Source organism: Larimichthys crocea, chromosome VIII (assembly GCF_000972845.2).
Source record: "Larimichthys crocea isolate SSNF chromosome VIII, L_crocea_2.0, whole genome shotgun sequence".
Taxonomy (NCBI): domain Eukaryota; kingdom Metazoa; phylum Chordata; class Actinopteri; family Sciaenidae; genus Larimichthys; species Larimichthys crocea.
In genome coordinates, this window is record NC_040018.1 from 10,734,629 (window position 1) to 10,749,296 (window position 14,668).

At 38.9% G+C, this 14,668-nt stretch overlaps 1 protein-coding gene across 1 annotated transcript; it reads left to right on the forward strand.

Annotated features, from left to right (window-relative positions):
- Positions 1 to 243: 243 nt before the first annotated feature.
- Positions 244 to 12,332, forward strand: LOC109136980 (beta-2 adrenergic receptor). Its single transcript, XM_019253895.2, has 3 exons — positions 244 to 461; positions 9,360 to 9,697; positions 10,027 to 12,332. The coding sequence occupies exons 2-3, from the start codon at positions 9,439 to 9,441 to the stop codon at positions 10,923 to 10,925; spliced, it is 1,158 nt and encodes a 385-aa protein (XP_019109440.1). The 5' UTR covers positions 244 to 461; positions 9,360 to 9,438; the 3' UTR covers positions 10,926 to 12,332.
- The last annotated feature ends 2,336 nt before the right edge of the window (positions 12,333 to 14,668 follow it).

The window sequence follows — 14,668 nt, forward strand, 5'->3', positions numbered from 1 at the left end:
AAATAGAGCCCGAGCACGAGAGATTAGTGTTAAGTGACAAGGGGGAGAAGATGAGAGGCTGTGGAAAGAAAATGCTGCGGCGGACTTTACCTTGATGCTCTAGGGTGTGTGTGTATGTGACAAGGACTGAAAGCCACGCAGAGGGTGAGGGGAGGAGAGGGGAAGGGGAGGCAGTGAAGTGGGGAGGTTGAGCGCTCTACAGAGCGAGAGAGAGGCGGAGGAGGGAGAGGGGAGGAGGCTGAATCACAGGGACTGTGAGCTGGAGTATGTGCGAGGCTTTGTGCTTAATGTTTGCCTCTCAGAAGAATGAATGATGAGAGGACTAGAGTTTCTTCTTCTTCACTGGAGGATTTTAACTGGATTTTACCTCCACTGAGTAAACGCTTTAATACTGGATTGTTTTCCATTTATCAACCTCTGAGTGCACAATTGCTCCATGGTGTCTAACAGTGGAAATGCTGGTAAGATGATTTTTTTTGTGTGTATTGTATTATATGACCACACTTCAGTTTGAGCATTAAGAATAGATGTTTATCAGGGCAGTCAGGCTCTTGAATATTTGTTTGCTTAACTGTTAGTGCTCCTGGAGATTATATTCATTTGTAATTTACAATGTGTGACATTTAAAAAATGACAAGTAATATACATCTTCAGAGTAAAAGGTTTCTGTATTGTTGCTTTAAGTTGATCCTTTTTACCATTTTAGTACAGCAGTGTCGGTCATCAAAATACTTAAGTGTACTGCTTTCTCCAGAGTCAGAGAAAGATACATTTCAAAATTAATTTCAATCATTTGAAATGATAATTGGAACCCCCCTTTTTTATTTGTTGTCTCTTGATGCAGCCGTGTATCGACTGGCTCATACCTGCATGAATGCAGACACAATTCACAGTTCCGTCCTGTTGAATCTGAAATGCACTTTTCAGTATAATTGCTGCAGTTATTAATGTTTGTGCATTTTGATACACCAAAAAGGACAACGCAATAAGGTGTTTTCTCTGAATGTAAAAATGTTTTTTAATAATATCTGCATAATTATTTAGTTTTAGTCCTCTGTTGATATAACTATTACAGTAACACACAGTTTCCTTTTCATGAGAAGCTCTCTAAGATTTTTTCAGCCTCTGATGGACAAAATTCAAAATTCTTGTTTTCAAGAAATCAATGAAAAGCATTGGGCCTCATTTACAAACATTGCGTACACTCAAATCTGTGATTGAATCATGCATGCAAACATGTTCTTCTGAATGACTTTATTTATATTCTGCAAGCGCATTTAGAGCAGTTTCAGACCGTGCACACACACAAACGATGGAGGCCCGGCTAGCCTTAGAAAATTCAAACACACGCCTTTATTGCAAAAGACTTAGAAAATAATATTTAAAAAAAATATTAATATTTTTCAATGTATACCCACCTGTTCAGTCTGGCTTTTGTTTCATGTTTTCTAATACGTTTTTGACAATTAATTGCTGTTAATAATATTGTTTTTATTATTCACATACATTTACAGTTTTATTTATTATTTTTGTTGTCTCATTCAAACAATCTACATCTTGTGAGTTGCATGTGAAAGGATTTGTATTGCATTTGATTTATCTTAAAGGTGCAATACAAATAAAGTTTGATTGATTGGTTCACACTTTCTCCATGATTCACCTGTATGCAAAAAGATTTCCTTATGTAGTGAAATGGGGGCGTGGCAGTATGCTAATTACAAACAGTGGTCATGCACCAGTCACATTTAGAAAGATTTTGAGTAACCAACATGTGCGTGGTGGTATGAACAAAATAGGCCAGTTCCAACTGCACTTATTTTGTGTGTAAAGTAACTTTTTGTCCACACATGTCAGTGACTGAGGCCCATTGCGTGAAACTTTCAGGTGCCTTTCAGGGATATTTGACCGTTCAGACATGCAGCAGCTGTCAAGTGAGTGAAGTGAGATGGGTGTGATGTCTGTTAGCTGTGTCTAATTTAGACCGGGACTCACTGACATGATTGACACACACATTCACACACATTAAGTTTCAGCAGTCAATTCAACAGTAATCTGGGGACTTTAGATTATTATTTTGTGTCTACAGGGTAGCAATAAAACACTTTCTGGGTACCTCTACGTAAGTACACATATTAATATGACATTTTAATATATATCCATCCATAATCTGTAACCGCTTATCGTCATTAGGGTTGCGGTGCGGCTGGTGTCTATCCCAGCTGAATTAGGGCGAGAGGTGGGGTACACCCTGGACAAGTCCCCAATAGGGACAAACAACTATTCACACTCACATTCACAGCAATTAATATTAAAGTGCATCCCTTTGCATGCCTGTCACGGGGAGAACATGTAATCTCCACACAGAAAGGCCCCAGCCGAGGTTTGAACATGAGGCGACAGTGCTAACCACTGCATCACCGTGCCGCCCATTCTAATATATAATATTACTCAATATGTGGTGGGTAATTTAAAAACTTGGTGAAATTACAAGCAACTGAGAAACCTATTACTAAATGCTGCCAGAGGAAATAAAAGTATTGCCACAGTTATAAGTGAGACATTAATAGAAGGAAAGAGGAAACAACAATGACAAGCAAGTATCACTGCTACTGTGTTTGTGTCTGTGTTTGCGTGTGTGTGTATGAATGTGTTGCTTGTGCACCTATCTGACAAACACAGGGAAACAAACAGACAGAATGACAGCCCAAGATGTGAAGGGAAATTTGTCTTTCTGCTCATGTGCTGTGGCAGTGGGCCTCAGGCAGCTTTGAGCCAGCCTTGTCCATTATTACTGCACATGACCCGTCTGTACATCGGACGACCTGGCCTGAGAGGCCCGACCAAGCCCCCACGGTCTTCCTACATATGCCCAACCTGTCACTCAGGGACACAGTCCTGTCAAAGGAAATTCTTTGCATGCATGAATAGCAACCTAGACACAGCCATTTCCAGCAGAATGGTCTCCAGAGAACTGTAAAGACGCAACGTTCAAGAACATGCACATGAGATGAAATATGGTTAAGGAACGCTTGTTAGAGCAAAATTAGACAGTCTGAAATATCTCCACATCTAGTGGATGTGTTATGATGGAAGTTTGTACTGATATCCATAGTACTGATGTCTTCTAGTACCACCACAAGGTTGTGTGAACTATTTTGACAATTACTGGATATATTGCTATGAAATCTGCTACACATATTCAAGGTCCCTAGAAGATAAATCCATCCATCTGTCCATTTTCAATAACCACTTATCCTTATCAGGGTCACAGTGGGCTGGAGCTGATCCCAGCTGGCATTTTGCAAGAGGCAGGGTACACACTGGACAAGTCACCAGTCCATCACAGGGTTGACACACAGAGACAAACAACCCTTCATGCTCACATTCCCTAGAGGATAAATGACAGTGATAACCCTTTTCTCTAGCACCACCATCAGGTCAGAGGACAACATTTTAAATATATTCATGTTTACCGGCAATAACCCTTCTCACCAGTAAAGTAAAGGGAGTTAGTCTCAAAGTAAGGGTCTGAAAGCTGAGCAGGAAAGGCTAAACGTTACTGTTGTGTTCAACGTTAGCTCTGTGCGAGCTTTATAATCTAGCTTTAAACTGCAGTGTCTTTTTGGAGATTGAAATAAAGCCACAATAATAAATCCAACACAAAATGTCATCTGTGATTATTTCTCTATTTTCCCTGTTATTATTGTTGTTAGCATGTTGTTAGCTGTCCACTGTCAATCCCATGATGGCTTGGTTTGAGTCTGTCGACTAATGAGAGGCTTTGTTTATGACTGGTCGACTAATCAGAGCTAGAGTAGGGTGAGAAAGTAGTGCCTGTGACAATGCATTGCAATGGAATAGCATGAGATCGACCATTTGTAGCGATGACGGTAATGAGCGTCTTGCTCCATGAGGCTGTACTTAGACGCAGCAGTGCAAATGCTTATGTATTAGCACTAAATACAACTAAGTGTGACGGAAAATGTCATCATAAATTTAAGCATTGGACAAAGAAAACTCTGGTAGCACTAGATAAAACTTTTTACAATTGATCTGGAGATCATGAATGTCTGTATAAAAATGTCATAGCAACTCATCCAAATGTTACTGAGATATTTTTAATCTTTCAATAAAAAACAAAAATTATAATCACAAGTCAGAGCATCACCGAAATCATTAGGATGCATCCACTAGGAACTGTGAATATAGGGCTGTGATGACAACTACATGACCACAACGCTGTAGTTACGTGATGTAAGCATGGCAGTAGCGTAACATGTGTTCTAGACTCACTCCCCTTAAAGCTCTTTAAAAGATATCATCGCTCTCCTTTTTTCATAATTGCTGCAATTAGTCACTAAATCCCCACAGTAAAGCAGGTCTGCATTATTTGACTTAATGCACCCTGCTTCAATTAAAGGAGCTTATGTCCTAAGCCAATGAGAATCCAATTATGTAACTCTTGTGTGCATCGTATTTCTTCTTCTTCTTCTTCTTCTGTTGTGAATCTCATGTGTAAAGTATTGCTGTCTCAATTCAAGTAGCTATTTGTGCTTCCTCAACAGCCATGAGCTAATCAACTGCAGCTTGATTGCCTGTTATACTATTGTCAAACCTTTGCCCTCACAGGTTCAAGTGATCAAGAGTGTGGGCAAGAATAAGAATAAAATACCACAGATGTATATTATTCCAAGCTTTTATCAGTATAATTATAATATTTTAATATAAATATATTATAATATGTAATAGCTTTTATTAAGCTTTTTTTTTTTGATAGACTTACACTTTCTAAGGATGTCATTTTCTCCAATGCTCATTGTGAACATAATTCCACATAGAAGTCATACAAAAGTCTCTTCCCATAACTCCAGAACTTGCCTGAGAATTATCAAGTTTTGAAGTTTTCTCCAGTATTAAAGTAACTCAGTGAGAAGTGTGTGTACATCCCTGGGTACACTGCAAACAGGAACTGCTCATGGCTAGTCCGCCATATTTTCAATGGTAACAGTTTGACGCCAACATGTAAAGAAATAAAGGCTTAAAAAGAGCTCAACAGGTAACTAGCAAGCTAATTCCACAACACGGTCACATCACTTGCCAAGGCGAACACAGACAAACATCTTTGCTATTTGTAATAGCGTAGTATTCCATTTCCCTTTGCCCGAAAAACTAGTAGAAATCTCAATTTGTAATGATTGCAGAGATGTTGGGATTGCCTTACCGTAAAAATGTGTTTGTGTGTGTGCTGTCATTGCTGTCAGCTGCTTGGCTTGTTACACCTGAAGTCTTGCCGCAGGGAATACTTCCGCCTGTCATCTTCACTCAAGGTAAAGATAAAAAGCCCCTTAATGAGGTTTATCCTCTGTCCTCTCAAAAATATATATTCTTTTGTTTTACCAGCAGTGCCATCAGACAAGATAAAAGTAAAGGAAGCGCTCTGTTTTGACATATGTCAAATAATTCCCTAAAGCAGGACACTGGTGTCAGATTTGTATAATTTAGACTTCGATTCATGATTCAGTTAAAGTTAATTTAAATGTCTGTGTAGTTGAATGCTTCACAGATTATATAAAAAGCTGAAGTAGAGCCAAAGGACAAACTATGATTGACGTCAAAATAGCTTGCCTTTTTTTCCCACCTATCATAATTATCTGAGGTATTCATAGTGTTAGCACTCAACACATTTGTCTTGGCCTTGATCACTTTGAGTGATTACATTTTATTATTTTTACTGCAGCTGAGTATTTCCGCCACAGCTATGAAGTGAATACCAAGATGCAATGAGAAACACAAAGGCAGATGATTTTCTCACAGTCTTACTTCTGCAAAACCTGGGGCAGCAATAGTATTAGAGCCACCCCCGCCTAATTATTCATTGTATAATAGCCTAAAAGTAAGAACAGTCAATGGAACCATTTCAGTAGTTTTGTGTGGCACTGTAGGTAGCCATGATGATCTACCTAAGTGTAGGACTAGCTTTGTTGTTACAGGTGTGTCGCACAAGGAGGGTCTGTGATTTTAGACTCAGGTCGGAAAAAGATGATGTGTTTTATTTTGATGCATTTTTATTGTAGTTTTGAACAAAGGTATATCAAATGTTAAAGTGTGTAGGATTTAGTGCCACCTAGTGGTGAGGTTGCAGATTGCTGCCGAATAAAGACAAACTCCCAATCTACCAAATTTACATTAAAAGCCATAGTCCATATCTATATTAGTTTTGGTTTGTCTGTTCCGGACTACTACTAAAAACGACCTGATTTTCAGGTGAGTATACACTGATGGAAACATAGTAGTAAATATAGTATTCTGTTCCTGCCAATAGGTACTCCTAAATCTTACACGCTGGACCTTTAAGTTTTGGCTTTTTAAAGTGTTCAAGTGATAACAGAGGATTCAGAGAGCCTTCAATGAAGCACGGCTTCTACACCGCAACCATGCAAACATAACTGACCGATGATAACTGAACGGTGTTTTAACAATCGTTATGTGTTTGTTGTGTAGAATAAGTCTTTTATGGTGTGCCGGTTAGTTTGCATGTCATTGCCCCTCTCTCTCTCTCTCTCTCTCTCCCCGCTTTTCTGTCACTCTTCAGCTGCTACTGTACAATAACAGTTCAAAAAGCCCTCCCCCCAAAAGAGGGGGGAAAAGAATGAGTCTTTACAGACAACGTGGCTCCCCTCTGTATATTTGGACAATGTATTTGTTAGCAGCAGAATGATGGACTAACCTTTGTGTATGTTAGGACATTTGACAAAAATAACAAATGAATAAATAAAGCACCAGCTGAACTCATTCTCAGCCTCCAACCTAAATTTAAATTTAAACTAGATGCAAAACCTCAGTGTGTAACTTTCTGCATTATTAACTACAGTTAAGACATCAACATGGAAGACTTAGTCTGCAAGCTCATGTCATTACTGTGAAGTCGTTTTTCACCTTCTTGTCATCATGAGGGTGCAGCAAAAATGTTGGTCAGACACACCTAGACCTAGTAACATTTCTGTATCACATTCAACACACAAACTCTGTCTGATTTAAATGCCATCAGATTAACGTAAAGCTGCCCCAGCACAAGGCTAAACATGCAGAGAGAGAGGGAGACAAATGTTCAGCTTTCTAAAATGACTTTAATTAATCTATTATCTCAATTATCATGTCTTATTCACAAAGAAAATAAAGTCAGTTTGACGAAGTAGGAAACTCTGTAAATAAGACAGTTTGAACTATTTCACTAGATTTTTAATGTTCATTCATGTCCGCTTCCATACGGCATGTGAACCAGAATTAAACGCCAATATTATCTTAATTTCTTATCAGACGAAGCTTGTGTGCGCTGTCGGAAAGAAAATTCATTCTCTACCGTTGACTAAAACTGATGTTGGATGGAGAACTTGAAGTGGGCGCGGGTGTCCTCCGTGCTTATGATGGTCATTAAGACTTCAAATAAGGTTTTACAATCCTGATGTTCTTTTTCTGTCCTTCTGCTGCTCCTCACAAAATGTGCTTTCATGCCTGAATAAAGCCAGAAGGAAAATAAAAGGCACACATATTTGAATGACAAAAAGCCGTCACTTTTATAACCAGACAGCTTTTGTGACTAACTTACTTTAGATCAATTTGTTGAAATATGTTTTAACTTTGACAGTAAGACATTAGTCTTTTTCTGTTGATCACAAATCCACATTGAGTCAATGTGATTCATCGTTTTAACAATAAAACATGAAAACCTCTAAGAGGATGCGAGTTCTTTTCACAGCCACAATTTCAGGTATCAGTTTGATTTCCTCTACTGGCTACTTAGCACTGCATATGAATATGATAAAAAGGTTTGACAAGTTACGTCTTAGTATATTTACATATGTTTCTTTAGCACAGAATTTGAGTTGACTTTCTGCAGGGATAATTCCCATGTGTTTCTACCAGTACCATCTTTTGAATTTAATTTGTTGAAGGAAGACTGATATTTAAATTCACACTAATCAAGCAACAAGTTTTACTTCCTGTGCGGTCCTTTCATATGCGATACCTCTGACTATTCTTTACATCACGAACAATATTCTGGTCACAGAATGCACACCCACAAATATCTCATTATTCTGCGACCATTTCGCTGCTGATAATGAGTTTTTGCACCCGAAGCCGGAGTGAGGACGTTGGATATGGTTTGGTTTTGTTCTGGTCTGAATATGTCCATTCCTGTTACCCTTTGTTTGTCTTGGATGTGTGTACTTTTCTGCTCTCCGGCCCACTGAGCAGCATAAATGATTGAAGGACCCGCGTATTTAGTTGTCAGATGAGAAAGACATTTGGTACTGAACTTAGAGTTTCTGCATGAGTACTGACAGCACTGAGGTGCTTCCAACAGTGTTAGGGCACAAGAACAGCATGTAACCAGAACACACAAGTTAAAAGAAACACTCTGTCTGGAAAGCTTGGATAAAAGACTACTACTACTATGCAATGTTTTTGAAGTAGAACACGAAAATTCAGCCCTTTATCCGAAACACTTGCAGGGTAGACTGCACCATAAACACTACCTTCTCCACTTAAAACATACCTTTTACATAGTCTTATCTCTGCACCTGCGCCATACATTACTAGATTATGTGCTTGGCTTGATATATGACACATCATTACAGGATGCGATAAATAAAAGTGATGTCAATGGACAGCCATTTAATTTGCATTTGGCAACATACTGAATAGCAGCGAGGTGTATGCTAGACTCAGATATTCAGTCCAAAGCAATAATCTTTAGTCACTCAAAATGAATGACTTAGCTTAAGGGATATGATTTTCTAGCTACAATTAAAGCTCAAAACTATCCACCAAGACTAGTTAATGCTTTACGTTTTGGAGATTAAAATGAATGAATATGTATACCCCTCATGCAGACATTTGCAGCTGACATTTGCAGATAAGGAATTACAAATTGGATGTGATTTCCTGCGACAAAAGATAAGAAGAATCTCTAACGTTTTGATGCTGGATGTTCAGATCTAGATTTAACTCCATTAGTTAGAAAGATTTGTACAACCCTTAATGTGAAAACTTGCATTGTCGTTCTCCACTTTATCATTTTGGAAGAAATTATAATGAGATATTTTTAAAGGTGTTGTTTTGTCCAGGGGGATTTGAAATTGGCAAACTTTGTGTCTGTACTGTGTGACGAGAGTGTGACGACTGATGTTTTATCTGCATGGTTGGTGGGAGAGTGTTAATTTGTTTTTAAGTCAGAGAAAGTTGCCAGAATACTGAATGTGGTTGACATACAGATAACTTAATTTTGCTGACTGGATCATTAATTGGACAGATGACTGAACTTTCTCTATATCCATGTATTTTTTGTCTTTCATCAGGATAGTTTCCAGGACATGGTTTCCTAAGCAGCCCTACCACCTACACATCAAAAGGGATAAGACCAGTCCATCCTGGGCCATGACTGCTCTGCCTCCCAACGTCAGTGTTCCCGGGAGTACAGCAGTTCTGCTGCTGACCACAGCTACCGAGGCAGGACTCGGTTCAGGCCAGTCACTGGCCCCACTCTGTACCCTTTGTTGCTGTGGATTTCTCAATCGCACCCTGGCAGTGGTGTTCATGGTCAGCCTGGCATTTGCCATCGTGGTTGGAAATGTGGTCACCCTTACTGTCTTTGTGCAAACGAGGCAGTCCCGAACACCACAGGGATACCTGAAAGGTAAATGTTGTTCAGCATCTCACCACTAACCTGTCAGGGGTAGATCAGTGTTTACATGCATCTAAGATCTACTTACAAAGGTATAAGAAGCCATGCTGAGTTATGACAGTGCCTTGTTAAATGAGGTGCCCGTATTGCACTGACTAGATATAATTATAATTTCATTTATCAGACTTTTATTTAATGTGTTGAAAGCTCTTCTTCACAATATATTCAGAACACTGCAGTCCATACTGAAATTCTAACTAAGAGAGCTGAAGGTGTACTGATGAGAACAGCCTGAAATGTGTTGCCTCAGCCCACTCCTCTTTATTGTCTCTCTCTGACAGTGTCTCTGGCCATAGCAGACATGATGGTTGGTGTCCTCGTGGTCCCTTTTTCTGTCTACACCGAGATCTCTCTGATGGTGGCCAGCACTCCTCCCATTTGGTACCAGGGCAGTTTTACTTCACCAGCCACCTCCTCTCGTCTCGGGGGACTAGTGAGCCCTTGGCAGCCCTGCATGCTGATTGGCCCGGTGTTTGCTGGATGCACCTTCGTCTCCATCAGCACCATCTTCCTCATGACACTGGAGCGGAGTGTGGCCATCCTAAGGCCGCTCCACAAGGACACCTTGGTTACCCGGAGACGAACTCTGCTCCTCATCTTCCTCTCGTGGGCTGCCAGCTTCCTGCTGGCTCTTGCGCCTCTCATCTTCAGCAGCAACTTTATTTTGGAGTACAACGAGTGCAGTCGTATGTGTAACTACATCCCACTATTGTTCGGAAGCCGGCTGCCACCTGATGCAAACATTTTGCTGTTATTCCCAACATTTGACTTCACACTGCTCGGTGGGACGTTAGCAGTTAACATTGTGTCGTTCACTAGCATCCGGCGGTATACCAGGAAACGCAAACTTCTCTCAGAGGGTAGTCTGACTGAGGGTGGGGCAGTAGGAGGAGGGGGAGGGTGCCCTCACAGGCCTTCCTTTTCAGACATCAAAGCTGCAAAGACAATTGGCATACTAACATTCGCCTTCACAGCATCCTTCACTCCCATTGCAGTGTTTGTGCTCGGGAATGTGGTGGGATACACCTGGTGTAACTTTTCCTTTTTTGCCTTCTGGATCCTGACAGGAAACAGTTGCTGTAATGTAATTATCTACAGTGTCAGGGACCGCCGCTTCAGGAAAGGTGTGACCCTGCTTTTTCGGCGAGACCAGTCCCCCCCACACAGCGAGAAGAACTAAGGGAGGCGTGAACTTAAAAGCAACACGTGTATTGTAGCTACTTTGCAGTAAATTTTATTATTACTTTAAAGGAATAGTTTGACATTTTGGGATGACAATGGATTATGTGTGTGTGGTAAATACATATCTTGTGTAGTTGTAAAGGTTTTACAGGAGGTTATTAGCTGGACTTGCAAGAGCACACAACAATCCATCTTGCTCGGCTTCATGCATGAATCTGTGTGCGAACACAGTGCTTACTGTACGAGTTACTAGGATGATTTAACGCTGAGTCTGTGTGATAGCTCGTGTGAGAAGTAACGGGTAAAGATGTTATTGAGGCTTCTAGCATCAGTTAATTAATTCATTCATCAGAGCATTTCTTCATTGAGAGCAAAGTACAGCACTGAAGGCTTTTCTTGATGGATATGATGGGTTTTCTCTTCTTCCTGACTGGCTTCAGTGAGAGTTTGGCTATGTTATAGTTCAGTGGTACTAGAGACACAGAGCTGTCATACCCTGAAAACCACACCCACCAGAGGGGAAAGCGATTAGTGCCACAGTATGCAACCAAGAACAGAAACCTATGATAAATTATGAATCTATCATGACACCAACCATTCTTTTGTGGACAACTGTTTTGACTTTTCGAGCAGGAATAATGTCAACCTGCCTGCTCACAGACTTCCTTGTATTACAGCTAAAAATGACATAAAAAATATTTTTATGAAAACATCTGATGGAAGAAATAGGCAATGTAGTTGGTTCATATTTGATCAACGCTGCCCAGTTTCATATCTGGATCTGCATTTTGCACATCATGTGGAATCAGACCTGAAACTTGTGATTAAGAACATAAAAACGGTTTACTGAGGTAATAAATCAAGTGAGAAATAGCTATTTTTTAAAAAATAAACTGTCCTCTAATTATACTGTCAAAGGGTGATATGCTAACAAAATGCTTGTAGCTATTTAACAACAAGGATAAGCAAATTGTTTTCCCGTCTGGCGTGGGCACGCCTTAATTGTGCTCTGTCTCTAATGGTTGGAGTTCACCTCTGATAGATGATGAAAGACGATATGTTTGGCCGAAACACCTACCATGTATTTTTGGAAAGTACCTGCCGTGGTGCTGTATGGTGTAGTCCGGTTAGTGCTGGCTGTCATTTTTATTTTTTTTATATATATTTTTTTTTTTATGGATTAAAGCGACATTATGTAACTTTGACATTATGTCAGTCCCACTCTACGCCCTGTATTGCTGTTTTTATGCCATATAACACACAAGCTCCAGTTTAAGTACACCACTAAGTCACACCTCTTGACCAACAACTATTTCACTGATTTTAGCAAAACTGGATCATATTTAATGAATGCATGAATATTTTTTCCGTTTTTTCCTTTTTTCAGTTTTTTCATTTATTCATTCAAGAGGTGCTGGTAGACAGATTTTACCATGTTTGGACAGAGCCAGACTTGCAGTTTCCTTTCCAGTCTTTATACTGAGCTAAACTAACTGTTTCCTGGCTCAAGCTTCATGTTTATAGTACTGTGCGAGTGGTTTCAATCTCTGGTAATGTCCCAAACTGTCTTCAACAACTATTCCTTTAATGTAATGTAATGTAAACTCAGTGTGAACTGAACAAAAACCAGTATTTCAAACATAAGAGCATTGCAGTTCTGTGTCATTGAGAATCATAAGTAGAAGCTAAATCAGAAATTTGTCTTTTGACATACAATCTCTATGCGTTGCGTGATAAAACAGTTTTCAGGATCGGACGAAACACAGACTGCAGCGTTTGAGGAAAAGGTCTGTTCTGCTGCAACAACAATCCACATCCTCTTCTCTGGTCCCCTTCTCAAACTTGTCAAACTTCTTTCCTGAAGCTTTAAGACATTCACGAGCCTTTCATTAACTTCAGGAACCGAACCTACTGTAACTCCTGGAAATGCACTGACATCCACAATTAATGCTTTTTAAAATGTTATTGGTGGGTTTATCATCTATTAATTTACAAGGGGTGTTGGACAAATGTTTCTATTATGGGAAGAGTTCATACCATAGAATTCAGTTACATAGATTTATTTTTGAGCATCTAATAAAAAATCTATTGTGATAATCTGTCTCAAGTATCAGAAATGCACTTTATCAGTTATTACATGAGTCATTTGCATTGTGCTGTATCTGACAAAGTTAATTTTCTATTTTCAGCGTTTTATAATATTAGTTATATTTTAAGCAAATGTGAATGGAAGAATGATCTGTATATTTATGAAATAAGTATAGACTAAATAAATGGGATACCAACTTCAGAGATTTTAATAAAAAAAAAAATATATGATTAGAGGAGACCCTCATACTGTGCCGGTCTATGTATTCGGGATATAATAAGTGTGTCAGCTCTTGTGTATTGTTTGGAATTCTGTATTGTACAATTTGACATGATATAAAAAATATACATAAATGAGATTAAAGAGCTTTTTGCAGCATAAAACAGCTATATGATCATTCAGGATAAAATGGTTGAATTTCATCTTTTTTTTTTTAACAAGCAACAGAATCGAAAAAGGGGAATTTTATAAAGATGATAAGGAGGACGTTTTCTCTTGACATCAATATTATTTTCTATGACTCAATCAAAATGACAGTAAAAGACAAAAACATTTAGTTTTATTTACCATGAAGTGCCCGTTAAAGGAATAGTTTCACATTTTGGATAATTAGCTTATTTAATTTCTTGCCAAGAGTGAGAGAATATGATTGATACCACTGTCACAGGAGACAATTAGAATAGCTCAGCATAAAGACTTATTAAGCCTGACACTGTCCACCGACCATCATATAAAGTTGTTCAATTAATATGTTATATTTAATTAGTAGTATTAGTAGTATTGTTATATTGCACGGGCCGGATCCTATTTACACTTTTTTGTTTTTTGTACATATTAAACAAACACAGAGAGAGCCAGGCTAGTGGTTTTCACTTATTTCCAGTCTTTGTGCTAAGCTAAGCTAACTGCCCCCTTGAGTGTAGCTTCATGTTTACCGTATAAAGTGGTGTCAGTGTTGTCATTCAACTCTCTGTCAAACTATTCCTTTAAAGCCAATTGGTTGACAATCCAACACACTCATGGAAGCATTTTTTAATATCAATGGTGCTGTGATGTACAATAACTATAATCAACAAAAAGAAAATAAATGTAAACATGTCATGTGCGACGTTCAGTGAATGAATGAATATTTTACATGTACAAACTTACAAGCATTTTCTGTCCTTATTTTTCTAAACGTTTCAAAACATGACACAATTATATAAAAAAAAGTTGAACTCAATAACATCCAAATCATTGTTGGTTCTGTGTAAGAAAACAAGTGATTATTATTGTGCTGTTGAATCGCTGTACAGAGTTGTATCAGTAGTGCAGAATTCATCAACGGTAATTTCATCAGATTTGGTAATAATAAATGTGTTTGGGAACATTTCATTTGTCGGTTTAATGGGGTTCAGTGTGACAGTAATGCAGTCAGCTCGCTGCTGCTAGATTTACAAGCCTTAGCAATTACACAAGCTGCTTGAAAACCACCTCAGCATTTTTCATTTATTATTGGCTTCATACAACTGGGATCAAATTTGTCATGTTATTCAAGGTAAGAGAATGAGCTACAGTAACACCACGGGATGTCTGGATACCCAGCATGAGGGAATCTTCTATAGTGCACAGGTAAGAAAGGTCTAGTGTGCTGAAACATAGCACAGCTTAAA

Bases quoted from the DNA above. Each gene is read 5' to 3' on its own strand.
- LOC109136980 (XM_019253895.2), top strand. From the start codon at position 9,439: ATGACTGCTCTGCCTCCCAACGTCAGTGTTCCCGGGAGTACAGCAGTT. The intron at 9,698-10,026 runs GTAAATGTTGTT...TCTCTCTGACAG, and splicing joins ACCACAGGGATACCTGAAAG to TGTCTCTGGCCATAGCAGAC.